At 41.6% G+C, this 27,268-nt stretch overlaps 1 protein-coding gene across 1 annotated transcript in view; it reads left to right on the forward strand.

Moving 5' to 3' along the window:
* slc45a2 (solute carrier family 45 member 2) overlaps nucleotides 1–21,691 on the forward strand; it is a 42,162-nt gene extending 20,471 nt beyond the window's left edge. The window contains exons 4-7 of the mRNA NM_001011335.1: nucleotides 13,039–13,182; nucleotides 14,777–14,900; nucleotides 16,324–16,529; nucleotides 21,442–21,691. Coding sequence (NP_001011335.1) covers nucleotides 13,039–13,182; nucleotides 14,777–14,900; nucleotides 16,324–16,529; nucleotides 21,442–21,672 — 705 coding nt within the window. The 3' untranslated portion in view covers nucleotides 21,673–21,691. The remainder of the gene's footprint in view (nucleotides 1–13,038; nucleotides 13,183–14,776; nucleotides 14,901–16,323; nucleotides 16,530–21,441) is intronic.
* The last annotated feature ends 5,577 nt before the right edge of the window (nucleotides 21,692–27,268 follow it).

A 27,268-nucleotide genomic window follows, 5' to 3' on the forward strand; every position in this document is an offset into this window, starting at 1 on the left:
AGGGCATTCCCCAACCTCACTGCCCTCACCGTGAGGAACCCCCTACCCAACATCCCCCGGCAGGGCATTCCCCAACCCCCTCACCGTGAGGAACCCCCTACCCAACATCCCCCAGCAGGGCATTCCCCAACCCCCTCACTGCCCTCACCGTAAGGAACCCCCTACCCAACATCCCCCAGCAGGGCATTCCCCAACCCCCTCACTGCCCTCACTGTAAGGAACCCCCGACACTGCTTCAAATGAAGGTTCTGTTCCTCCCTCAAAAGGAGATGCCCTTGTTCTTTTCTATGTGAAAATTTGAATATACATAATATATATTTAAAAATTGTGAACTACAGGCTATTGACCCCTTTTCATGTTGACTACTTCTATATGCAATGGGGGTATACACCTAGATCCCCCTTTATGTGTATGTGAATTATAAGCGCAAAGGCAGCCCAAGGCGCTATTCAATAACAATAAAAAGGAATTTCTGGAATGAACGTATTGTTCAGCTGATACAGAGAGCCGCTATCTCACAGCACAAGAAAGGCATGTCGGCATTGAACCGATGCTTTATGCTTTGGGAACAATAAGGAAACTCTTGCTGTTTCAGTTCTTGATTGCAGGGTATTGTGTCCGGCTTTGCTGAAAGTGGTAAAAAAAGCAATTGTTGGTTATTATATTATAATGAAAAATGTCAAAATGGAAGTACAAATATATACCCTGAAGAAAAAAGAGGTGTTAAACTTTAACAATAAAAATGTACATGATAAAGTGCACAACACACAACTAATATGTCTGTAATTCCTCCTCTTTACTTTTTATTGTAAGGGTTACTGCACATAGGGTGTATAAACTGAGATTATATAGTGTATAATCCAAGATCAACAAATTGTAGCTTACACCGACCAAATATTGGCTAACCTTTACAAACTCAGAGTCCCTCCCCAGTCTCAAGGATAGTGGTCCCCCATCTGTGATTTTGAAACATTGACAGAAGAGGGGCTCAGCCTGAAGAATGGCAAGTTTCTCTCTTTGACACACCTGAAAGCCTTGTCAATGAGATCTGGGGGTTAAACATGAGATTTGGGTAAATATGTACTTGCTATCTGAAACGTTCTTGGAGCTCTGGCTCAGTCACTTTCAATCACTTCTATTTGCCTATATCTGTAACCATTTAATGAGCTAACGGGGCCTTGTGCAAAGGTTGGACCCTCCAGAGGGCAGTGAGCAAAAGTTGCAACTTTAAGAGGGGGGCTTGAACTGAAAAAGACTTAAAGTTGCAGTGAAACTGATTTTTTGCAAAACACGGAAAAATCCGCGAGACCCAAAAATCTGCCAGTGGCGAAATGCAGAAATTCCCAGCGAATCCCTGCCTGCCGAAAAATTTAGCTCAACACTACTTACTGTCAAAATCTGACTCCATCTCCTGCATGAAATGAAAATAAAGAGAGACAGATTTCTCAGAGGGGGGTAGGCAAGAGTAACTTCTTTATTTCCTAAATGATACAATTTTTTAATTTATTACATTCAGAAAGTTTCATATTTTAGTGAAATGAAGCTTATATTAAATTTTTATTTTCAGAATAGATCACCGATATGGATGTTTAAGACAAGCACATCATGCAATTCAAATGAGTGGGGTTGGACCCTCAAAAAAGAATAGGAAGAGGCAATAGGCAGAAAATAACATTTCTTGGGGGAATCAATATAAAGGAAAAACAATTCTGGTGAAAAAAGCAGTTCCAATATGTCTAATGGCCACCCAGTGTCAGACTGGCCCACCAGGATACCAGGAAAACTCCCAGTGGGCTCAGGTGTCAGTGGGCCCTCTTGTTTTAACTATTTCATGGTCATTCCCTATTTCTGTATGGGAACATGGAAGCTTGGTAGATGGAAGAATAGAGTATAGTATGTAGAGAAAAGAGACTAGGATAATAAAGAGTTTGAGGAAGGAGAGGAGGAATAAAAGTTTCAGAGTGGGCTCATGGTTCAGGGTTTGCTGGTGGGCTCCTGCCATCGCAATCCAACACTGTGCCCACCTCATATGGAAATCATTCCTATAAAGCATGCTACTACTGGTACTGCTACTACTGGTGGTTTTTGGACTTTTTAAGTTGGAAGTCCAACCTAAGGTTTTAGATATTTGTTAGGGGCACCCTTATTCCATAACAAGGTGTATTCAGCTGTGCTTCCAAGAAGATCTGCACCATAAATGACTTTTAAATCCTATGTGTATCTAGGAAAGCAAGTAATTCTACCCATATCTCACCCTAAGCCGAGTCCCCCTACCACTACTCCAGGGCAGACTCATAGGTAGTCCTCTGAACTTATGTGCCTTTGTAGCTGGTTCTGTTTGTCTCATTTTTTGTATTCTCCTCTAATCTGTACCACACTGCACAAATAACTACTGCAGTAATAACCAGTGCCCCCCTCAGCAAGTACTGCAACAGCTAATTGGCCTTCCCAAAATCTATTAATCTGCACGAGAAACACGCTTCATATAAGAGATGCCGTAATTCTAGTATCACTTGGGAATGACAAACTGAGGGTTCCCAAGCCATTCTCTCTTGATGGCACCATCTGCTTGTTATAGGCAGCACAATTCCCATACAAGCAGTTGCATGCAGAGAAGAGAACTTTAATCACTGTGTGATGTTAGCTTTTTTTGGAGGCATTAAAGACAGATATATATCTCTATGGACAGGTGGCCAGAGGGTTGAACATAAAGCAGCATGCAGTAATAAGAAGGGCTCCATGAAGCAGCCACTGAAGGTTACAGATATGGAGGTGATAATGCAGTAAATGAAGCATCAACCTCTTCTGAATTAGAGAACAACAAAGTGGAGATTGAGGAGTCAGACTCCAGTACAGATAACCAGTACAGGAAGATGGTGTCCTTATTCAACTGACAAGTCCTGGAAAAGTTATCAAAGAATTAAATCCTTGGACTTGGGGCACCACAATGGATATGATCCTTTATTGTTATAGGGGCGGGGGTAAGGTCCACTTGTAACCGAGTAAGATTCTTTGGTAGCAAACGGGATTCTGTAAATCCTTACCCAGCATGAAGTAGATCCGTTGTTCTTGCCAGCGCAGTGGCTTTGGTTACAAAGGGGCAAATTCACTTGTTGACACTTGTTCTGGTTTGAATTTCATCACTAACACAAGAGAAACAAATGCCTTGACAGAGGGGGAGATTTATCAATCCACGAACGTTCCGAATGCGTTTTTTTCTTAATGATTGTTATTTTTGCGACAATTTCATTGAGTATGAAAGTTTTGGATTCATTCAAGCTTCGGTATTGTGACTTTCCTTGGGCCGGGTTGGATCTGCAGAGTGCCATTGAGCCCTATGGGAGGCTTTCCTTGGGCCGGGTTAGAGCTGCAGAGTGCCATTGAGCCCTATGGGAGACTTTCCTTGGGCCGGGTTGGAGCTGCAGAGTGCCATTGAGCCCTATGGGAGACTTTCCTTGGGCCGGGTTGGAGCTGCAGAGTGCCATTGAGCCCTATGGGAGGCTTTCCTTGGGCCGGGTTGGAGCTGCAGAGTGCCATTGAGTCCAATGGGAGGCTTCCAAAATCATGCACAGAAAGATCAAAGTCGGAAAGGTTTTTCCGCCGTTTACAATTGTTCAATACGAAAAAGTCGTGACGGCGACGAAAAAGTCGCGATCTTCAGAAATTTTCATATCCAATACGAATTTTTCCCATTCGGGATTCAAAATCGTGTTTTAATGAATCGGCCCCATAGTGTATTGTCCATGGAGCGATTCTCCAACCAATTACTATACGGGGGCAAAGTATGTCAGATGGTGAATCACATATAAGGATGGATCATTATTTGCTATAGAATATAAAATATACTCCTGCACCCACCATGACCCTATAGCTACAGTATAAGCCAAGAATGGGAAATAAATAATGTTCGAGTGCTGTGGGTTATGTCTGGATTTCCATAGTTCCATACATACATGAATATAATGTAGAACAGCCGAAAGGCTATAATCAGATTGCATTCTTTCTCATTCTGCTTTAAAAATAGCTATATATCATAGAACAGTGCTGTCCAACTGGCGGCCCGCGGGTGTGGCCCCCCACCTGTCTAGCTGCTTTGATGGCTTACCTTTGTGTAAGCTTTAAATGGTATCAGTACTGGGATTAACTGGCCCCCTGCATGGTTCTCACCTCAGATTCAGCCTGTAATCCCTCTGTATTGTTTAAACATGTAATCCCCTGTGTTTTTCACACCTTTTAGTTTCTGCATTGTTCACCCCCTGCAGTGTTCACACCTGAGGCTCAAACTGTAATCACCCACATTGTTCAACTGTTCACACCTCAGACATTGTATGTAGTGCCTGGACTATGCTGCCTGTGTATATGGCACACATAGAAAGCATAGGGGAGGCAAAGTATGGCACATAGGCAGGATAAGGCAGGGAAAGTATGGAACACACAGGCAGCATATGGCAGGCAGAGTATGGCACACACGGGCAGCATAGGGCAGATAGAGTATGGCACACACAGGCACCATAGGGGAGGCAAAGTATGGCACATAGGCAGTATAGGGCAGGGAAGGTATGGAACACACAGTCAGCATAGGGCAGGTAGAGTATGGCACACATAGGCAGCATAAGGGAGGCAGAGTGCTGCCTGTGTGTGCCATACTCTGCCTGCCCTATGCTGCCTGTGTGTGCCATACTCTACCTGCCCTAAGCTGACTGTGAGAGGTGAACCTGGCAGGGGTTTGTTCTGGGAGTTTGTTAGTAGTTGGAAATAGCCATTAAATGGTCCCTAAGGTGTGTAGTTATGTTGCTGGGGGTTGCTGTGCTATCCACAGGGGAGAAGGAGGCATATGGATTTAAGGGTGTGTCTTAATATTACATAATATAATTCTTTCATATATGAATAACTGTTGATATCCCCGCAGTGAGGACCAAGCATTTGGGTTTTTGCTGCACTACCACCATTGTGATAAAATGGGTGTGGTTAAAAAAGGGGAGTGGCCAAAACTGGCTTCCATTAGCGGCCCTCCACCATGTATGCTAGAGAAATTCCGGCCCTCGGCACCGCAGAAGTTGGACAGCACTGTCATAGAAGAATAAATCGGAAACGGAACCAGCGATGATGTTTGAAAGGTTATGAGTAGAAAAATATGCTCTGCTATGGACTGAGATAGGAAAAACTGTCATTCTGAAAGATAGCTCTAGTTCTGCAGGGAAGTGATGGTTTCTATAAATCATAAAGTGTAACATAAACCAGTAGTATGACAGCAGATAGCACTGCAAGATGCGCCTAGGGTTTTCAGAGTGTGGTTTGTGTCAATGGCGTTTGCATCCTATTTACTGGCAGCAAGTCTGGTGCGCTATTGGCACAACCCATAGGCCCACAGGTGGGAATACTGGAGCTCAAGGGTTCCCCAACATTAATAGTTGAAGTTGTGAATCCTTCATCAGAAGGTGGGCACATTGGCTGCCATGTAATTACAGGGGCCTGTATGGACACAAGCACCTTGCTTCACTTTCTCCCTGATGGAGAGGGAAGCCCTGGAGCTACCATCACTCTGGCCCTGACACTAGCTCCAGGGTCCCCACAACAGTTGTGTCAAACTAGACTTGTGCCCAGTTGGATGCAAACACCATATTAAATGTATTAAATGGACGCTCAGGAAGTAATGCAACACCCCCCCCCCCATTCTGAAAATACAACTAACTCATGATCTGCATCAAAACATGACGGCAATTGTATATGTTTTGGTGAATTTTCTGCAACTGAGCTGAAAACAGTTCAGAGGGTGGTCACGTTTAAACTTCAATTATGGTTCAAAAGCTGCATTATGGGTAAAACATGAAGATTTGTGGCTGAACTTTGCACACTGCACTTGTGTTTGTAAGTGACCCCTAGGGGCATATTCATTATAGTGTGTAAGCCAACATCACTGCTACAATAAATATGCCTTCTGTTGTATGGCATGGTAAGAAGAGTGTGGCTACCCAGTGGGTGGTAGGGGGACAGGGCCTAGAGCAGTGATCCCCAACCAGTGGCTCGGGGGCAACATGTTGCTCCCCAACCCCTTGGATGTTGCTCTCAGTGCCCCCAAACCAGGTAGTTATTTTTGAATTCCTGACTTGGTGGCAAGTTTTGGTTGAATAAAAACAAGATTTCCTACCAAATAAAGCCCCTGTAAGCTGATAGTGTGCATAGAGGCCCTAATAGCCAATCTTAGCCCTTATTTGGCACCTCCATGAACTTTTATGGGGCTTGTGTTGCTCTCCAAGTCTTTTTACAGTTGACTGTGGCTCACGAGTAAAAAAAAAAGGTTGGGAATCCCTGGCCTAGAGCAATGATCCCCAACCAGTGGCTCTGGGGCAACATGTTGCTCCCAAACCCCTTGGATGTTGCTCACAGTGGCCTTATAGCAAGTGATCATTTTTGACTTTCTGGTAATTTTTGGTAGCATAAAAACCAAGTATAATGCCAAACAGGGCCTCTTGTAGGCGCCCAGTGGCCTCAAAGCAGCTGCTTATTATTGAATTCCTGGCTTGGAGGCAAGTTTTGGTTGCATAAAAACCTAGTGTACTGCCAAACAGAGCCTCCTGTAGGCTGCCCTTCCACATAAGGGCTACCAAATAGCCAATCATAGCTTATTTGACAACCCCCTGATCTATTGGGATGCTTGTGTTGCTCCCTAAAACTTTTTCCATTTGAATGTGGCTCACACGAATAAAAGGTTGGGGGCTCCTGGCTAGAGTTTAGTAGTCCTCCAACCCAGCCTCTCTCCTACCCTTAATTTTGCTACCCCCCACAAACTAGCGGCATCAGACAGGTACAAGTGGCCCATGAAGGGTAGGGGTTCCCCTGAGCAGGCACTGTGAGCATTCAAGTTACTTAACTGGTGGCCTCATTTGTCTGTGAATTTATAGAAGTAGCCGAAGGCTGCAAAATAGGAGACTTAATCATAATGTAGCCCTAGGTAAAGGTTTTCCTGCCTTATACTTTATTTGAATAGAAATGACATTTTACCCCCACCCCCTCAAAGAAACGAGAAGAAACTACTTGAATGTTCTTCACATTTCTGAACGAGCTGCTAAAAATGGGAAACAATGGAATGTTCTGGCTGCAAGCACTGTTCACAGTAGGGGATACAATATATACATATATTTGGCAGCTGCCATAATTGCACATCAGGTGAAAGGGATCTTTATAATTCACGGTTTTTATGTTTCACATTCATTGGATTTCTGTTCTGCTAAACTGTGGGTTCCGTTCAGATGAAGTTGTTCTATTGTCGTGTAATGCTGAACTGAATGTTATTTATTGTGCCTAAACCTAATAATGCAAAGGCACTTTACTCATCAGGAACATTTCCATGGAGGTTTCATGGCTCCTAGCGGCAAGTATTATTGGATAGACAGGGAACTAATATATGTTATAGTAAACTCATTATTAGGGGAAGCAAAACAAAATTAGGAACATTCTAACAGCTGTATGTTTAGAAAATGCACGGGAAATGTATAATAATAGGTGCAATTATGGAGGCGGCACAGTGTATAACTCTATAACTGCTTTACTCAGCAATGTATAGAGCAACTGTGGCTACGAACCCCTTTAAATGTTATACCAGCCAAATGGAATGTACAGTGCAGCTATATAATGGCCACGGGGCCATTTCACCAAAGCATTAGGGTGCACACATCAGATTTTCAGTGTGTTTTGTATCCAATTCACATCAAAGTGCATTGGCAAACTAATATTACGGTGAAATCATGAGGGAGGAATGATGCATTTTGGGTAAAAACAATATTGTGCTTGAAATTGCACCTGTGGTTGTCAATTAACCCTATGGTATAATGCAGTGATCACCAACCAGTGGCCTGGGGGCAACATGTTGCTCCCCAACCCCTTGGATGTTGCTCTCAGTGCCCCCAAACCAGGGAGTTATTTTTGAATTCCTGACTTGGGGGCAAGTTTTGGTTGAATAAAAACAAGATTTCCTACCAAATAAAGCCCCCTGTAAGCTGATAGTGTGCATAGAGGCCCCTAATAGCCAATCTTAGCCCTTATTTGGCTCCTCCTTGAACTTTTATGGCGCTTGTGTTGCTCCCCAAGTCTTTTTACATTTGACTGTGGCTCACGAGTAAGAAAGGTTGGAGATCCCTGTATAATGTAATAAAAAGGCAGAGTATGCCCAGACCTAGTAATCAGCTTTGCTATGGGTTATTTTAAACAGTGGTGGTGGTAGACAAGTGACATTTGTGGATGAACCAGTTACTTTGGGGGGATGTTTACCTTGCAGAAACCAGGCAGGGGCTATTTAACCGAACAGCCCCTTCTAAAACCTGGATAACACAAGAGATATCAGGCCAGAAATTCAATCTTATAATCCAGGGACTTACCCATAAGTAGTACCAACTCACTTTGGTTTCTAAGATACAGTAATATGGGGCTTCTCTGGTGTCGCGATAATGCACTTAGGGTGCACCATTAAACTTCCCAGGGACTGAAATAAATGTGATTTAAATTCACTATATACAGTATGTTGTTTGATAAGGAAGAATATAGAGGCAAATTGCTCTACATTTCCATGGCACGATCCCTAGATGTGTGTGTATAATAGCAGGGTGTACGCCAGCCCCACTCCCAGTGTTGGTAATGGAGTAAAATGTTGCTTTTACTCTAATGGCCCCTGCAAGCATTTTGTGCACTTATATATCTTTCCCTCCAATCATGGATGTGTTTATAGAACCAAAAATAACATTGCCCAGCTGAGAGGCTCCATCCTGTATAAAATGCCTGCACTTTCTACTCAAGAGAATTGCTGCAAGTTGCTCGGCAATAACCGTAAAACACATTATTTAGGCTCAATAAGGAGAGTAATTGTTCTCTGTTTGCTGCAAAATGGCAGAAAAATATAATAGTCAGGATTCAGTCAGAATTGCTAAAGCACAAAAATGATAAGCTAAATACAAACACTTATTATAGCTACAGCAATGGGATGTACAGGTATGGGACCTGTTATCCAGAATGCTCAGGACCTGGGGTTTTCTGGATAAGGGATCTTTCTGTAATATGGATCACCATACCTTAAGTCTGTAAAACAACATTTAAACATGAAATAAACCCAATAGGATTGTTTTGCCATCAATATGGATTCATGCAGCTTAGTTGGGATCAAGTACAGGTATAGGATCCATTATCCAGAATGCTCGGGACCAAGGGTATTCCGGATAAGGGGTCTTTCCGTAATTTGGATCTCCATACCTTAAGTCTACAAAAAAATCAATAAAACATTAATTAAACCCAATAGGATTGTTCTGCCCCCAATAAGGGGTAATTATATCTTAGTTGGGATCAAGTACAGGTACTGTTTTATTATTACAGAGAAAAGGGAATCATTTAACCATTAAATAAACCCAATAGGACTGTTCTGCCCCCAATGAGGGGTAATTATATCTTAGTTGGGATCAAGTACAGGTACTGTTTTATTATTACAGAGAAAAGGGAATCATTTAACCATGAAATAAACCCAATAGGGCTGTTCTACCCCCAATAAGGGGTAATTATATCTTAGTTGGGATCAATTACAGGTACTGTTTTATTATTACAGAGAAAAGGGAATCATTTAACCATTAAATAAACCCAATAGGGCTGTTCTGCCCCCAATAAGGGGTAATTATATCTTAGTTGGGATCAAGTACAGGTACTGTTTTATTATTACAGAGAAAAGGGGATCATTTAACCATTAAATAAACCCAATAGGGCTGTTCTGCCCCCAATAAGGGGTAATTATATCTTAGTTGGGATCAAGTACAGGTATTGTTTTATTATTACAGAGAAAAGGGAATCATGTTTAAAAATGTGAATTATTTGATTAAAATGGAGTCTATGGGAGATGGACTTTCCGTAATTCAGAACTTTCTGGATAATGGGTTTCCAGATAAGGGGTCCGATACCTATAGTTTGTTTACTACTGTGACCTATACCCCCATATGTAATAAAAGGCACTAAGTTGCCCTGAAGCAATAACCCATAGTAATCAACAAGGTGTTTGCTTTTAAACAGGTGGCTTGTAAATGTTACGTGCTGATTGGTTGCTATGGGTTACTGCTCCTGGGCAAACTTAGTGTCTTTTATTACATAACCCCCATAGAGTCTTGGGTTTTACAATAAAAATTATCACCTGACTCGTGGCACATTTACCCCTTTTCCTATATAATGACTTGTCTCCAATTTCATGTTTTATTGACAATATGTTGCGCAGAACTTCTTATTTACTCAATGTGTTGAGGAAATGAAAAGCGACTTTCTATTGCTGTTCTTTGTACACCTTGATTGTTTGAATGAATGGCTGCATTTATAGAAAAGTGCATTGTGGGCTTGTGTGGGGCACGGGGACATTGTAGAATCCCAGCAGGAGATGGTTACAACTGGGAAATCAATAACTGCCTCCCTCCGCCTCGCCATTATCCACAAGCACAACCAACTGTAACTGACTTGGTGGATTTATAACAATACATACTGTATATGAACAGGTCGGCTTTGATTACTTCAATGTAGACCTCTGGGTGTTTCATTTCTGCTACAATATGGGTTACAGTGTGGCCTGTATTCTGACATAATAGCCATAGGAAGATATAAACCTCCTTTGTATCTTAAAGGAGAAAGAAAGGTAAAAACTAAATAAGCTTTATCAGAAAGGTCTATGTAAATACAGCCATAAGCACTCACAGTAATGCTGCACTCTGTCAAAAGATTTCTTGTATCTGTAATTCCTGTGCCACAGACACGCAGCTTTCTGCTCTCTCCCCTCTCCTGCTCCCCCCTCCCTCAAGAATGCTAAGAACTCACTCCCCCCCTTAGGAATGTGGATCTGAGCCAATCAGCAGGAAGCTTCCTCATAGGGGCCGATTCATTAAAACACGGGTTCGAATCCCGAATGGGAAAAATTTGGATTGGATACGATAAATTCTGAAGATCGCAAATATTGCGAAAATGCTTACGAGAAAATTGTATTAGTCACGATAATATCGTATTGGCGACCGAAAGTCCCAAAATTTTCATACCGAACAATTGTAAACAGTGGGAAAACCTTTCCGATTTTTTGCGTGCAATCGTACGAAAAAGTCACACAAGCATATGAAAAAGGCGCGCGGGAGTCGTTAAAAATCGCACAAGCATTTAAAAATTGCCCGAAAATACGCTCGGAGCGCTCAAATCTTAATAAATCTGCCCCATAGTCTTACTAACTGAGCATGTTCACTTGGTCTCAGTGTCAGTGCAGGAGTGAGGCATTATGGGAACTTTCTTTACACAGCTCAGCGTTTTTTCTTCCTGTTTGGCTTCTGATCATCTGAATGGGAGAAATATGGGGAGACATTAGGGCACTATTGAGAGAACTGCAGGTATGCCTGCAGCTTGAGATTAACTCTATATTAGCCTTTCCTTCTCCTTTAAGGAAAAATGACAAAACCAGATGTTACTGGGTCCCACAGCAAATTCAATTTAGGGCCTGCGGCATAGAGGCGGGGCAGGCAATATATGATTGACAGCTCAGATTTTTAAATACATTTATAACGGGTATGGATGATTTAATTAAAAAAACAATTAGGGGTTTCATGTTTAATTTTGAAAGGACTTTTATTATACAGCTTTTTATGACTGGGTGACAAGGGGTGTAGGCCATTCTTGTCCCCAGGAACCATCCCCGGTGCTGCCTGTTGGCTAGGGTTACCACCTTCCGATTCTCAGAAACCTGGGCGGGGGTGGGACAGGTGATGTCAGGGGGTGGGGCTGATGCCATCAGGGGCGATTGGCCCATCGTTATGTCAATCTAAAAGAAAACAGGCAGGGAGTTTTGGGTTAAAACCGGGTAGGTGGCAACCCTACTGTTGGAATAGCACTCTACTTACAACAAGTGTAACATCCTGGGCAAGTTATAATGGAATGTAACGCTTTTCTGACCCAATTTACCAAACCCAGGCTAGTAGTGATAATGGGAGCATGGGTTACATTGCGACACTTAATACAAAGGGGTGAGCCTCCGCTATATGGGAGAATTAGATGGAGCTGAGGGTGTAGTTGAACTACAACTAGCTGAGGTGTGTAGTGCAAATAGAGAATAATGGACGCCAGAGGATTCTTGCTTAATAACTATGGTACAATTTATTGGACAAAGGCACAACTTTATAGTGCAGCAGGGTATACTCACAGACACAGCAGTGTATGATGTCACAGATAGTACAGCAGATGTGACACTTTAGGCACAGAATAACCCACTTGGAGGATGCACAGAGGATTAGTTGACACCTGAGATATAGACCTTTCAGAAGGGAGTGTTCCGGCCGACTGTGGTCCAGGGGAGAGCTCCTAACACTGGTACCTGGCGTCTAATAAAACCGGTCCCTAAAGAACGACTACAGAGCCGGGGTGGACTAAACCCTTTGTTACAACTCCTGGTTGGGGCTATAGACTGCCCTTACTAAATAACCTGACTACAATCACCTCTCCTAGAGGGTGCTATAACAAATCTGTCTGTGCTGGCTTAACCTCGTTCACGGGGCCCTGTCCCCGACTTAGCACTAGGGTAGGTGGTCCCCTAGGGTACAAATGGCTTCTGGGCCTATGTTCTGGTCCAGGCTCAGTTGGGATCTGTCCAGAACACAGCATGCAGCCAAAAGAGGAAGCCACTTCCTTGTGCAAGACACTATATAGTCTGCCAAGGGGAGTGGTCAACCTGGGCTAAACCTATAGAGGGCAGCCTAATAACAGTAACCTGAGATCAGAGGGCTCTGCCCTATAACAATACAGATTAGATAAAGAATAAGGGATAACACCATAGGGAGCTTAACCCTATGGGTCCCTACAGGAACATTGGGCTGCAGAACTCCAGTAGGGCCTGGGAAACCAGTAGTGACCGGAAAATGAATGAAGCAGATCAGTATTTAATTATTTTTTTAGTTCTCGGCTGAATTGGGACCACCGTTCAAAACAATACATGATTTTAATGGCTATGGTTTCATATACATATTTAACGGTACCTTTTTGACGCTTCTGTTTCAGGTGCAAAAACGGATGACGGTTAAATCACTGATCAGTGCTCTTTTTACCATGCCTGCTCATTATCGCTACCTGTGCCTGAGCCACTTAATTGGATGGACCGCTTTCCTTTCGAATATGTTGTTCTTTACGGACTTTATGGGCCAGGTAAATGCTCCTCAGTATAACTGTGCCATATATTCCATATAATGTCTTTGTCAGTAGAACTTGCCTTGTCGGCCCTACTGCTGTCAGTGGTACTGCCTGTTCCCGGGGCTACTAGGGACCCTTACTGGGCCTCCTGGACTCCCAATAAGAACATACATCATGGAGTTACCACCAGGGGACCCAACAGACACTTCTGAAGGAACTTTTTTAAAGGTAGAAAGGTTAGAGAAGACACTTATCCTGAGACTTTCATAACAGCCCCATACATAAGGCCCTAGCCAGCCCTATACAGTAAGTCAATATTACATCAGCTGATCTTTTTTATAGTCACAGATACAGAAGTCATGCAACAACAACTATGGAGAATGAGACACATTCATCAAGCCCAATGCTTATTCCTTTACATCATGTGCGGCAGTAATGAATGGTGCGTTCCTTTGTGTTCATTGCCCTATTTTATCATGCACCCGTCCTAAATATACAAGCTTTAAAATGGGAAATATCATGTCCGTGGCTAAGCTTGAATGGATCACTGATATGTAAACGGATACACAGTCAGTTATATATGTAAATATAGCCAATAACATATATAGGTATGGGATCTATTATTTGGAGGCCCAACAAACTAACTTTGGCATTCCCAACAATATATTTTGAAATAAGCAATTCTTTCCCTGATTAGCATTTCCTCTATAACAGGGATGACTAATTCATTGATCGCGGTCCACCAGTCGATCCCGCATGGATTTCTGGTGGACCGAGATGAAGCCGGGGATGCGTTGATTGATTTTATGGGAAAAAAGAACCCCCCCCCTATCTGCCTATAATCCCCTCTAATGTACTTGTACAGAGTAATCATGTCCCCTCGCAAGCGCCTCTTTTCCAGAGAAAACAACCTTAACCCTGACAGTCTAACCTCATAGTTTAACCCTTCCATCCCCTTTACCAGTTTAGTTGCAGTCTCTGCACTCTCTCCAGCTCATTAATATCCTTCTTAAGGACTGGAGCCCAAAACTGCACCGCATACTCAAGGTGAGGCCTTACCAGGGACCTATAAAGGGGCAAAATTATGTTCTCATCCTTTGAGTCACTGCCCTTTTTATACAAGACAGCACTTTATTTGCTTTAGTAGCCACAGAATGACACTGCCTGGAATTAGATAGCTTGTTATCTACAAAAACCCCTAGATCACTTCTCCTAAGTGTATTCCTCTTGTTTCCTATATAAATGTTTCATATACATTTGTAAGCAGCATGGAAAGCATGAGGTACAGTTGCCAGTAGCCTAAGGAACCATTTGGCATTAATGACAATGGATATTAAATGATTCTTAATGGATAAGACAATCAGCAATTTATTTGTGTCGACACGAAGAGCCTTTTGGTTCTAGATTAAAAATTCAAAAATAACTCCCTGGTTTGGGGGCACTGAGAGCAACATCCAAGGGGTTGAGGAGAAACATGTTGCCCTCGAGCCACTGGTTGGGGATCACTGGTCTACAGATATGCTTTTTGTCTCATAAGGGAAATGAGACATTACTCACCGACAATTATAACCAGTTTTCCTGAGCTTTTTTTGTCCTTTATTATCTCCAGATCGTATACCATGGAAACCCCTATGCAGAACATAACTCCACAGCATATCTAACCTATGAAAGAGGAGTGGAAGTAGGCTGCTGGGGTATGTGTATCAATGCAATCTCCTCAGCGTTGTATTCATGTAAGTACCTTTCATACATTAGTCCCACTGTATCCTGAATCTCCTGAAAGATATATAATTACGCAGCATGTTGTGTCGGGTACAACTCGAATGTAATCTATTAAAAAGGCAAAAATAGCCATAATAGGAAAATCTGCCTTAGTAAGTAAATCTCCCACCTTGGCTTTGATGAGGTTTGATTTGAAAATGGTAATGTATCAATGTTTGGGTTCAAATTTTTTTGTGTTAAAACTCCCAAAATTCAATCTATGGTTCCAAACTCACATTTTTGGCAGTGGTATAAGTGTGAAAATTGGAAAAATTGTAATTCAAAAATTCACCAGCTAAAAGAAGTCAGTAGGATTTGTCCAAGGCAAGTCAAGCCATATTTTCAATTCTAGAGTTTTTAAGGTATTTTAGTTGTTTTTATTCAAATTAGTTTTCCTTATTAATAAATAACAAAGCATTCAAATTTTTTGAAAATGTGAGTTTATTTGAATTAGAAAAAAACTCCCTAATTCCCAAACTCGAAAATTGATAAGCCCAGTGGTGTAAATTAGTGATGGACGAAATGTTTCGCCGGGCATGGATTGTTTCGAAAAATGGATGAAAAAATTTGCCACGGAAAAATTCGCCGTGAGTCAAAAAATTGTCGCAAGAATAGTCGCACGTTCAAAAATTGTTGCAAGAATAGTCGCAAGAATCGTTGCGGGCGTCAAAAGAATTGTCGCACGTCCAAGAATAGTCGCAAGAATAGTTGCGCGTTCAAGAATAGTTGCGCGTTCAAGAATAGTCGTGCGTTCAAGAATAGTCGTGCGTTCAAGAATAGTCGCACGTTCAAGAATAGTCGCGCGTTCAAGAATAGTCCCGCGTCCAAGAATAGTCGCAAAAATAGTCGCGCGTCCAAGAATAGTCGCAAGAATAGTTGCACGTTCAAGAATAGTCACAAGAATAGTTGCGTGTTCAAGAATAGTTGCGCGTTCAAGAATAGTCGCAATAGTCGCGCGTTCAAGAATAGTCGCAAGAATAGTCGCACGTCCAAGAATAGTCGCAAAAATAGTCGCGCGTCCCAGAATAGTCGCAAGAATAGTTGTGCGTCCAAGAATAGTTGCGCGTCCAAGAATAATCGCAAGAATACGCAGGCGACAATTTTTTTGCCACGCAACATTTTCGCCGTTTTGTGAATTTTTCACCGTTTTGCAAATCTTTTGAAAGATTCACAAATTTTCCAGCGAAGCGAAACGGGACAGATTCGCTCATCACTAGTAGAAATTGCTCATGGATCCAAATCCTTCACTGGCTTCAAATTCCAAGGTTTTTTTATCCAAAGAAATTTGAAAAATTGCTGAAATGTATTTCTTAAAAAGTAATATTACATTATATACATGGATGATAGTTTAGTACCAAATCTAAGTTGTGGAAATCTTTTCTTCCCTTCTGACAGACATTCAGAAAGCACTTCTTCCATATATCGGATTGAAAGGCCTATATTTCCTTGGCTACCTTCTGTTTGGATTGGGCACTGGGTTTATTGGGCTGTTTCCCAATGTTTACTCCACCCTAGTCCTCTGCTCCCTTTTTGGGGTAATGTCAAGTACCTTGTACACTGTGCCCTTCAATCTGATTTCCGAGTATCACCGAGAAGAAGAGGTGAGTTTCACGTTGGTGGGTACAGATTATGCCCCAAATATAACTTTTTATTTCTGCCCATCACTTCTGATAGGAAACACAGTACAGGTATGGGACCCATGATCCTGAATACCTGGGAACTGGGGTTTTCTGGATAAGGGGTCTTTCCGTAATTTGGATCCCCTATCTTAAGTTTGCTAATAAAATTATTTAAACAGTAATTAAACCCAATAGGATTGTTCTGCCCCCAATAAGGGGTAATTATATCTTAGTTGGGATCAAGTACAGGTACTGTTTTATTATTACAGAGAAACATGAATCATTTAACCATTAAATAAACCCAATAGGGCTGTTCTGCCCCCAATAAGGGGTAATTATATCTTAGTTGGGATCAAGTACAGGTACTGTTTTATTATTACAGAAAAAAGGGAATCATTTAACCATGAAATAAACCCAATAGGGCTGTTCTGCCCCCAATAAGGGGTAATTATATCTTAGTTGGGATCAAGTACAGGTACTGTTTTATTATTACAGAGAAAAGGGAATCATTTAACCATTAAATAAACCCAATAGGGCTGTTCTGCCACAATAAGGGGTAATTATATCTTAGTTGGGATCAAGTACAGGTACTGTTTTATTATTACAGAGAAAAGGGAATCATTTAACCATTAAATAAACCCAATAGGGCTGTTCTGCCCCCAATAAGGGGTAATTATATCTTAGTTGGGATCAAGTACAGGTACTGTTTTATTATTACAGAGAAAAGGGAATCATTTTACCATTAAATAAACCCAATAGGGCTGTTCTGCCCTAATAAGGGGTAATTATATCTTAGTTGGGATCAAGTACAGGTACTGTTTTATTATTACAGAGAAAAGGGAATCATTTTACCATTAAATAAACCCAATAGGGCTGTTCTGCCCCAATAAGGGGTAATTATATCTTAGTTGGGATCAAGTACAGGTACTGTTTTATTATTACAGAGAAAAGGGAATCATTTAACCATTAAATAAACCCAATAGGACTGTTCTGCCCCCAATAATTATATCTTAGTTGGGAGCAAGTACAAGATACTGTTTTATTATTAGAGAGAAATAGGAAACCATTTTTAAAAATGTGAATTATTTGCTTATAATGGAGTCTATGGCAGATGGCCTTTCCGTAATTCGGAACTTTCTGGATAATGGGTTTCTGGATAAGGGGTCCGATACTTGTAATAGGAAATGGCACTCGGAGCAGTGCAAGCAGATGACCAGTCCCTCATGTTTATTAAGTCACTCAAGGAAACACAACATATTTGGGTGGCATGCCAGATATGACCCCGAAACATTGTGTTTCCTTGAGTGACTTACTAGATATTAATGCTTTGTTCCCTGCTTGCATTACTGAGTGCCAGTAGCTGGGTTTCCAGGCAACCAATGTAAATTTGTGTGTGACAAAGATAAAATTAACCCTCAAGGTGGCCATACATGGGGGCAGATTTCAGCTGCTGATTCAAGTCCTTTAGACTGAACAAGCAGATTATCTGCCCATGTATAGGGCCCTCTGACAGGCCTTCCTCGAACAATATCTGGCCCAACATTCTACAGGTGTACATCGGACACGCTTGATTTTTCCATTGGATTGAGGACCACATTGGCTAAGAGATGCAGTCCTTGCTCCTGGTACTCCTACTGGTATCCCTTCATTGTAATGCAGTCATGTGGCCCTAGTGCCAAACTGTTTCCCACCCAAGGTGGGCATACTGAGGGAAAGATTAGCTCATTTGACGACCTTGGGTGGCATAGGCTGACTTGATTTTTTCATCCCTACAGGCTGAATGCAATTTACTGACCTGCCTTTAGTGCCAGTACATTCAATCCCACAGCTCCTAATTCTTGTGTACAGTAAGAATGTATTCACTTTGACAAAGTTGAAATTCATTTTCTATATAAAATACTCTTTAAATTTGTATTTATTGAAGTGTTCAGGGCTACACCTGCTGAAAGGAAAATGCTTTTAGGCTTCCTGAAGTGCTGATATTGAGTTTTATCCATGAATTTATTGCAACCAAGTGTGCCTTTCCGTTTCAGCAGCACAACAATAAATCAATCTGAGATGACCATTCGCTTAAGTGAATAATGCCGGGGCTCTGTGTATGGGTGTCTTTATTGATATAGCAAACTTTAAAAACTCAATATATAGAGATTCTTCAGTGTAAATATGGAACAAAAATGCGCATAAGTTAAAAAGTTACATATGGGAATAGGAAATAGGGGGAAACTGCATTAAACCAGAATAGACAGAGAAATAAAGCCTCTATCTCAAAGAACATAACTGGAAATGAACTATTTGCAGGTACAGTTATATAAATACACTACAGGGCCAAAAGTATGCATGGACTCCAATATCTCTTTGCTCCTTTGCTGTAACAGCCTTTACCCTTCACTCTTCTGGGAAGTTTCCCACTAAATGAACAACATTGTTGCTGAGATTTGCTCCCATTCAAGTGTAGAGGTTTGGCACCGACGTTGGGTTCAGGACTGCTTCTGTGCAGTTCTTCCCCTCCCATCTCAGCAAACCCATTCTGTACAGACCTTGCTTTGTGCATGGGGGCATTATTGTGCTGAAACAGGAACAAGCAGCTGTGTCTCTGTGCCGCCGGGCAGGCAGTTAGTGGAGGGCCTCATTGCAGCTTCCATCTGCCACCACTCCCTAACTTGTGTGTTAATGACATGTAAGTTAGGGACCAGGGGGGAGGGCACCTATGCAGGCAGTGTGATGGGGGGGACAGATCTCTGCCCTCCAGTGCAGGGTAGTGTGAAAAGTATGGGGTTCTGTCTGTTATTTTGCACTTTGTGCATTTTGCACTACATAATCAGACAATATTTTCCGATATAGACAATATATATATATAAGTGCTGACTTATAGTCAAACACATGGACCAGTTATGGTGAGAAGATTGCACAGTGTGTCTGCAGGACTGTATGCTTGGGGTAAAAGATATGGGAGAAATAATTATTTACTCCCTTATAAAGGTCTTAGGGCTGTTAGGGTGGGGTTTTAGGGTGGAATGCACATCAGAGCTTTATATATGTGGTCTGCCATTCCTCCCCTTTTCTCCCAACATCCCTGGCTGCCTTCCAGTAACTGCTTTTCCAGCCATACCTTTCTCCCCTGATGTCTTCACTGGTTCATCATCATCACTATTTTATTTATGTTCTGTCTCCAAGGTCAGCAGCACTGTTCTTTGTTCTTTCTTCTTCTGGCACAATCTCTTCTGCTCACTCTATATCAGTGATCCCTAACCAACATGGGGGGCAACATGTTGCTCCATAACCCTTTGGATGTTGCTCCCAGTGGCCTCAAATTAGGTGCTCATTTTTGAATTTCTGGTTGGGAGGCAAGTTTTTGGTTGCATAAAAAGCCAGTGTAAAGCCAAACAGAGTTTTCTATAGGCTGCCAGTCCACATAGGGGCTATGAAATAGCCAATTATTTGCACCCCCAGGTACTTTTTCCATGCTTATGTTGCTCCCCAACTCTTTTTCCATTTAAATGTGGCTGACAGGTATAAAAGGTTGGGGATCCCTGCTCTATATACTGTAATGCAAAGCCCTAACCTTCCCCTCTGAGTGTTCAAGCTATAATTCCACCACCCTAAAGAACACAAATGCACTGCAAGTAATATGCTTTGGTGGATTCAGAACAGGGTACCAAGAAACCCAAAGCTACAGAGCCTCGACAGCTTGAGAGTGTTTAGAGTGTCAGATCTAAGGCATGAATGTGGTTGAGTTGATGTGTAACTCGAGGTGTTTACTGCCGTGTTCATGTGTGTTGTGAAGCATGTTCTTCATAGTCATTGATGTGTTTTGTTGGTATTTGTGTTGTGATTGGGTATATGTGGCAAGGAGCTGTGGGGTTTACTCACTGAAACATGGAGGGGGAGGGATTGTCCACAGCTTATTGGATAACAGAAGCTCAGGATCTTGGCTTTCTTTTAGTATACAAATGGAAACCATGTTGTTGTTGTTGAATGTTTGCAGCAAAAGCAACAACAAGTCCATGAAATAAATGTATCCATGTATTATTTACTGTTGAACACACTTGAGGTTCTGACTATAGAGAGAATATATCTCTGAATCTCAGAAGAATTACAGATAACACTGTACTATGGTCGTATCTAAAGTGACCGGTTTCTGCAATTATTGTATAATTTAAGCCATAGTGGGTTCTTTCTCAAACACAATAATGGGCCAATTTAGGTACTTTATATTGATGGGGAAATAAGTTTTCGCTTAAGACCAGAACATTAACAAAAATGACGGTAATCAGTGAGCGAGGAAATATCTATTTGTACACATTGTATTTTGAAGGTTTATTTTTCTGGGACAAAATTATATGTTGGCATTTCTTATTTTCACTACACAAGTGCCTGTGTATATAATTTAGACATAAATCTCTGATATTGAAAGAGGCCATTGCTGGAAAGCTTTAAAATATAGGGTATGACATTGGTCATTGTGTAAATCCTTTGCCTTTACAACTTTGATGGAAAAATTGTATTTTAAATATGTTTTTCACCATTTTTAGTTGATCCTTTTTGCTGTCTGTCCCATTCTCTGACACCCAGCCTAGGGGGCCTATTATGCTGTGTAAAATAAAATTCGCCAAAAAAACGGTGTAAAAAGCTGTGTAAAATAAATGGAGAAGTTTGCCGTCCAAACGCCAGATTTTACGCTATTATTTTACGCAAGTTCCGGCAGAAGAAAAAAAACGTGCAAATATTGCACCGATTTTATGCTGTTTCTAACATGGCTAAGCCTGGGGATGTGTGACATATTTTCTCGCCGTTTTTTACACAGCATAATAAATCTGCCCTCAAGGCAGAAAACTTATTTAAGTAGAAACCCTATCATGTTAATGCTATAATGTTCCCCCTGTTTTATTTATAGCAGGAAACGCAGCCCAATGGGAAGACACCGACACCGTCAGACAATCGAGGGAAAGGAATCGACTGCGCGGCCCTTACCTGCATGGTGCAATTGGCTCAGATCATTGTGGGTGGCGGCCTGGGATTCCTTGTCAGCCTTGCCGGGAGTGTTGTCGTCGTCGTTATTTCTGCTTCAGCGGCGTCATTGATTGGCTGTTGTTTTGTTGCTCTGTTTGTTCGATATGTGGATTAGTAAAGTACATTTCTGCTCACTTTCCTCTTGTGCTAGCACTTTTTGATTTTATTCTCCTCCATAAAGGGGCCCTTTATAAGCAATGTTCTTTATGAGATGTGCTCTTGGCTCTGTACACACAAGTTCAGAGTTGTCTATGAAGATTTTCATTCATCCAGGTCATGGTATATCTAGTATAAATAAATCTAAAGCAACTGGACTTGTTAAGTAATCATTGAAGACATTTCACAACTCATCCGAGCAGCTTACAAAGTGCCATTGTGATTGGATTAGTGGAAGAGCATATATGCTGAGGACTTCCCATACCAGTCAGTTGGACTGAAGAAGCTGCTCGGATGAGTAGTGAAATGTCTTCAATGATTACTTAAGTCCAGTTGCTTTAGATTTATTTATACTAGATAAACTATAGAGTTATAGAGCCCCAATCAGTAATGACTCAGGGCTACACCTCACTCCATTCTGTGCACAATTAATTTAAACTTATGGAGCTTACAAGAAATGAAATGGAATATTGGCCAGTAGTGATGAGTGGATCTGTCCCATTTCGCTTCGGTGAAAAATTTGTTAATCTTTCAAAAGATTCACGAAATGGCAAAACTTTTTCGAATTGGTGAAAATGTTGCGCACCAAAAAAAATTTATGCACGAAAATTCTTTTGACGCGAGAGACAATTTTATTTGGCGTGTGACAATTCCTTTGACGCGAGAGACAATTCTTTTGATAAGAGACAATTCTTTTTGTCGCCTGTTTCGCGGAAAAATCCGTCAATGGCGAAACGTGGGCATTCATTGCTAATCCATGCCTGCCAAATTTTTTCGCCAATCACTATTGCCCAGAAGGCCTAGTGCAGGGGTGGCCAATACGTCGATCGCGGTCCACCAGTCGATCCCCCGTGGATTTCTGGTGGACCGCGATCAAGCCGGGGATGGGGAAGTGCTGCGTGAATGCATATGGACGCTGCGTCGCGTACGTACACATTCACACCGCACTTCCGCATTCCACGATGGTCCGGTCGATCGCGACCAGATAGAGTCTGGCCACCTTGGCCTAGTGTATGGCTAAACCACTGAACACAGAACTCATAAGTTAAACGTATTGTCTGTAAATTAATGTCTTTTCTGTGATTTCTTCAAGCCCCTTACTGGTACCCTTACTGGTACGGGTCAAGATACCAAGGGGGCCATTTACTAACTGTTAGATTTTTTTTTTCCCGATTCGAATTTTTAGAATTTTAGATTTACTCTGCGTCCAATTAGCTAAAAATCCCAAATCGCAAGGTAAAACTTGCCGAGATCCTGTAGAAGTCAATGGATCCTTCCCTTGAGGATCCTTCTTTTGCTTTGAGACTTTAAAGGTTCTGGATATTGATGCTGTTTTTTTGGCGGAAAAATTGGGATTTTCTAGACTTTTTTTTTTTTTACTTTTCTCATGCAGACTTTTTAGTAAATTTAAGACATTTTTTGGGAACGAATTTATTCGAATTTTAAAAAATAAAAAAAATGGGAAATGTTAGCATTTTAGTAAATCACCCCCCAAGGGTTGTGAACGACTATTCAGACGTGGCCAAACAGTACAGTAGAGAGACATCAGCAAACAGAAAAACACCTTTACAGAAGAAAGTCATGTAAGAGGATTACCATACAATTATTTCTTAGTGTTTCCATTACTTTATCATTAAAGGAGAATGCAAGTCAAAATATAAAAAGCATACTGCCCCATAGTCCTCCTATTGTTTAGTAAAAACGCCACACTTTTGGTTCACCTAATCACATATTTACTCAGTCACACTTACTTCACATTTTCTAGAACAGGCAGCCATCTCTAAAAAGGTATTCTCCCTTCCTTTCCCTCCTTGCTTCATACTGCACATGTGTTTTATTCCCTCCCCCCCTCCCCCCCTCCCCTCTGCCAGATCCACTTCTGATTGGCTGGTGGGCATGTGTAGCTCAGAACAGGAGACAGGATCAAGTTACACACATGCTCAGAGAATAGGAAGGCTGCCGCTGGCACCTACAGGAAGGGGAGAGAGATTTCAGTGATGTCACTGTAGGCTTCACACTGCTGTAGGCTGCCAGCACCATATCTCAGAGAAGCAAGCAGGGATCTGGGAATTTAGATATGCAGTAAGTACTTACAAAGAATGCCTTTAGACTTACTTTTAATTTATATTAACCTTTCATTGTCCTTTAAAGGAGAACTAAAACCTAAAAAGAAATATGAATATAAAAGCCTTTTTTATATACTGAACTCTTTCTACACCAGCCTAGAGGTTCAGCATATTTTTAACAATAAAAAAGATCCAGGCCTTCAAAGTTGTGAACAGGAGCTCCCCATCTTGGCTCCATCTGCCATGTTATGAGTGAATTAATTACTAATCAGCAGAAAGGCTTTGGGCTGTAACTGAACCTCAAAACATAATGTGCAGTATTTGTGCCCAAAAAGGAAAAAAAATTGCTGAAAATGTGGAAGATATCTATCAAGCCTGTTTGATTATCAATGATAGGTCTTGATAGTTTTGATAGGTCTTTCTAATACGCTTGAAGTTTTGGGATTTTTTTTGTAGGTTCATCTCTTCCGCTTGAAACATCAGAGGATCCACTAGAGAGCCAATCAGTGCGATCTTTTCCTTTGTTAGAGATGGATAGCACTCCATGTTTTGGCCCAAATGGGTCCTTCCTTCCTGCAATGGCACCAGAGGAAAGAACCATGTGGTCTGAAACATGTAGTCTCTAACAATGGGAAACTTTTACTGCCTTATCCTCAATAGGCCCACTGTATAATGTGATCAGTGGTCCCCAAGCCCCACAACATTCGTTATGTATGTATGTATGTATGTATGTATGTATGTATGTATGTATATTATTCCACCAAACCTTTGGCCTTAACCTCAAATAAGGAAAACATGTAATGATTGAAATGTTATCCCCCAAACCCTCTAGTACTGACGTCAGCCTTCAGCGTAAAGTTCCATAAGGTTATGTTTCCTTAGAGAAACTCGGCACGTTGGTAATGTTTCACGGTTATGGGAAATATTGCCCAGTCTGTTGATGATAAAATACAATGTTGGTACCACTGGTGACTGGGCAGCTTGGGGATTCTATTCACCCTTATCACATGGAATGTTGTTTGAGCTTCTTATGGAGCTAAGCCTCTTTTGCAGCTAATCTGATGCAAACTCTCCCAATACAGGGGTTATATGTTGGACACACACTGATCAGTGTCTGCTCTGCAAAAGGCTCCAGCATCTCTCTCATTGGTACATTCTAATGGGCTGATCTTCTTCGTTATAAGCCTTCATCTACTGGGATTCCCCTGGGGAAACTTAAGAACATTAGTTTAATCCTACGATGACTTATTGACACTGGATGATTTTCTTGCTTTTGGATTTCCAAAATGTCCTTACAACACATTTGCCATTGCTAGCTTTTAGTTAAGCCAACAGTAAGAACTGTTAAACTAATCATTTCCCCTGCCTGGGTGCTGCAGTCTGAAGCACTGGCCAATCCAATCGGAAGTCTGCTTTTCAGACAGGGGCTTTGTGTGTAAGTGTAAAGACAGTGTGTAAAGGTAGCCTTACACGGACAGATTTCAGCTGCCGATTTGGATCCTTAAGACTTTTCCTATCCCCTTGACTGCAATCCCATTAGCATGATATCACCTGCCATAGGCCGAGGCTAAGCCTCCCCTAACCTGCTTGGCACCTTAAAATAAAAAATACAAAAAAAAACTCAGTTTCTGCACTGATCTGGAACCTTGAACATCAGGGAAACCATGCATTTCTCCTTCCTGCAAGCTCTGGTTCTGTTGTAATCAGCTGTGGTCTGATTGGATCTTCTTCTCCAATCAGAGCACAGCTCTCTTGACAGACAGTATAATTGACCAATCAAGGCACAGATGTAGGCAGGTATCGGGAGATATTACAAACTGAAGGCACTGCAGAAATGAAGACTGATAAGAAGGATCTACAGGCTGTAAACTATACCTAAGAACCTCACCAACTCTGAACTTTTGCTGCAAATTTCATCCCGCAGGTACTATACTGTATATGTGCTATAGACTGAATCACTAGCTGAAATTAAACAGCTTTTTGTCATCTAGCATCTATAATATCCCTATCCCCCTTGCTGCAGTCCTAAATTAACCATTTCTCCCTGAAAAAAAGCCAACTGTGCTCTTATATATTTGTTGTTGTATTGTACTACATGTGACTGTATATAATGTGCCTGAGGTGTCAGTACCCACTGCCTCTCTCTATAAAACAAACTACAACACATTTAAGCTAACTGATCACAAACACAAATGGATGGAGAATCCCCCATAGAAGTGCATGTATTACATCCTAAGCATTTTAGGGTAAAAAAAATCACTCCCACCCGCACTTTTGCACAGTATCCCTGGGAGTCAGTGGGAACCACAAGAGGTAGTTTGGAGGTTCATTTTTTACACCAGCAGCGAATCCGCTAAGTCACATTAGCTTTAGGTCAGTCTGTGTATGGCCCATCTTTAGCCTCCCCAAACAAAAAAGTCACCCTCTGCCTATGTTGCCCGCCCAAGGTAGGCATATCGAGGGGAAAGATTTGTTTGTTTAGTCCCAACAGTAAAGCATACTTGGTTGGACAACAAAATTAGCTGTAGCTTTAAATTAATTGGCAGTTCTTTGTAAGACTAGACAAGCCATTGTATTTGCTTGATTGGAAAGTGTCCTCGAAGGCATGTTCCTAAAAGGCCAGAATACCTAGTAACGAAAGCTATCTCTATTGCTGGAGGCTGTACAGATTTCTCATTATTTTGCAATATTACATTTTTCTAGGCAGCTAATATAACAATGAATGCATTAGGGGCCCGGCTGGACGTGTGTTTTGGGAGGCGAATGATGCGTTGAATTCTGTAGGTAAATGTAATTACAGACTTATAGAGGCTACAAGGCCGCTGCTTGCTCAGGGCAACCCCCCAATACTCACCCTATACATTTGCATTGACTTGCTCGGCATTAATATTCCTACAGACCCAAGCCTGCTAATCTCAATAACCACTTATTCCCAATACAAATGAGTAGTTACAGTAAATGGATATTCACTATTAAAGGAACAGTACCACCAAAAAATGTATATATTTCAAAGAAATTAAACTATAATGTACTGCTGCCCTGCACTGGTAAAAGTTTTGTGTTTGCTTCAGAAACATTACTAGAGTTTATATAAACCCTGGTGTGTAGCCATGGAGGCAGCCATTCAAAATAAGAAAAGGCACAGGTTATATAGCAGCTAACAGATAAACCCTGTAGAATACAATGGTGTCTTATCTGTTATCTGCTATGTAACCTGTGCCTTTTCTCCTTCCTTCCAGCTTGAATGGCTGCCCCCATGGCTACACAGCGGGGTATTTATATAAACTATAGTAGGGTTTCTGTAGCAAACACCCCAGCTGTACCAGTGCAGGAATGGATGCCCCCGGGGCTACACAGCGGGGTATTTATATAAGCTATAGTAGGGTTTCTGTAGCAAACACCCCAGCTGTACCAGTGCAGGAATGGCTGCCCCCGGGGCTACACAGCGGGGTATTTATATAAACTATAGTAGGGTTTCTGTAGCAAACA

Source organism: Xenopus tropicalis, chromosome 1, assembly GCF_000004195.4.
Source record: "Xenopus tropicalis strain Nigerian chromosome 1, UCB_Xtro_10.0, whole genome shotgun sequence".
NCBI classification, from domain to species: domain Eukaryota; kingdom Metazoa; phylum Chordata; class Amphibia; order Anura; family Pipidae; genus Xenopus; species Xenopus tropicalis.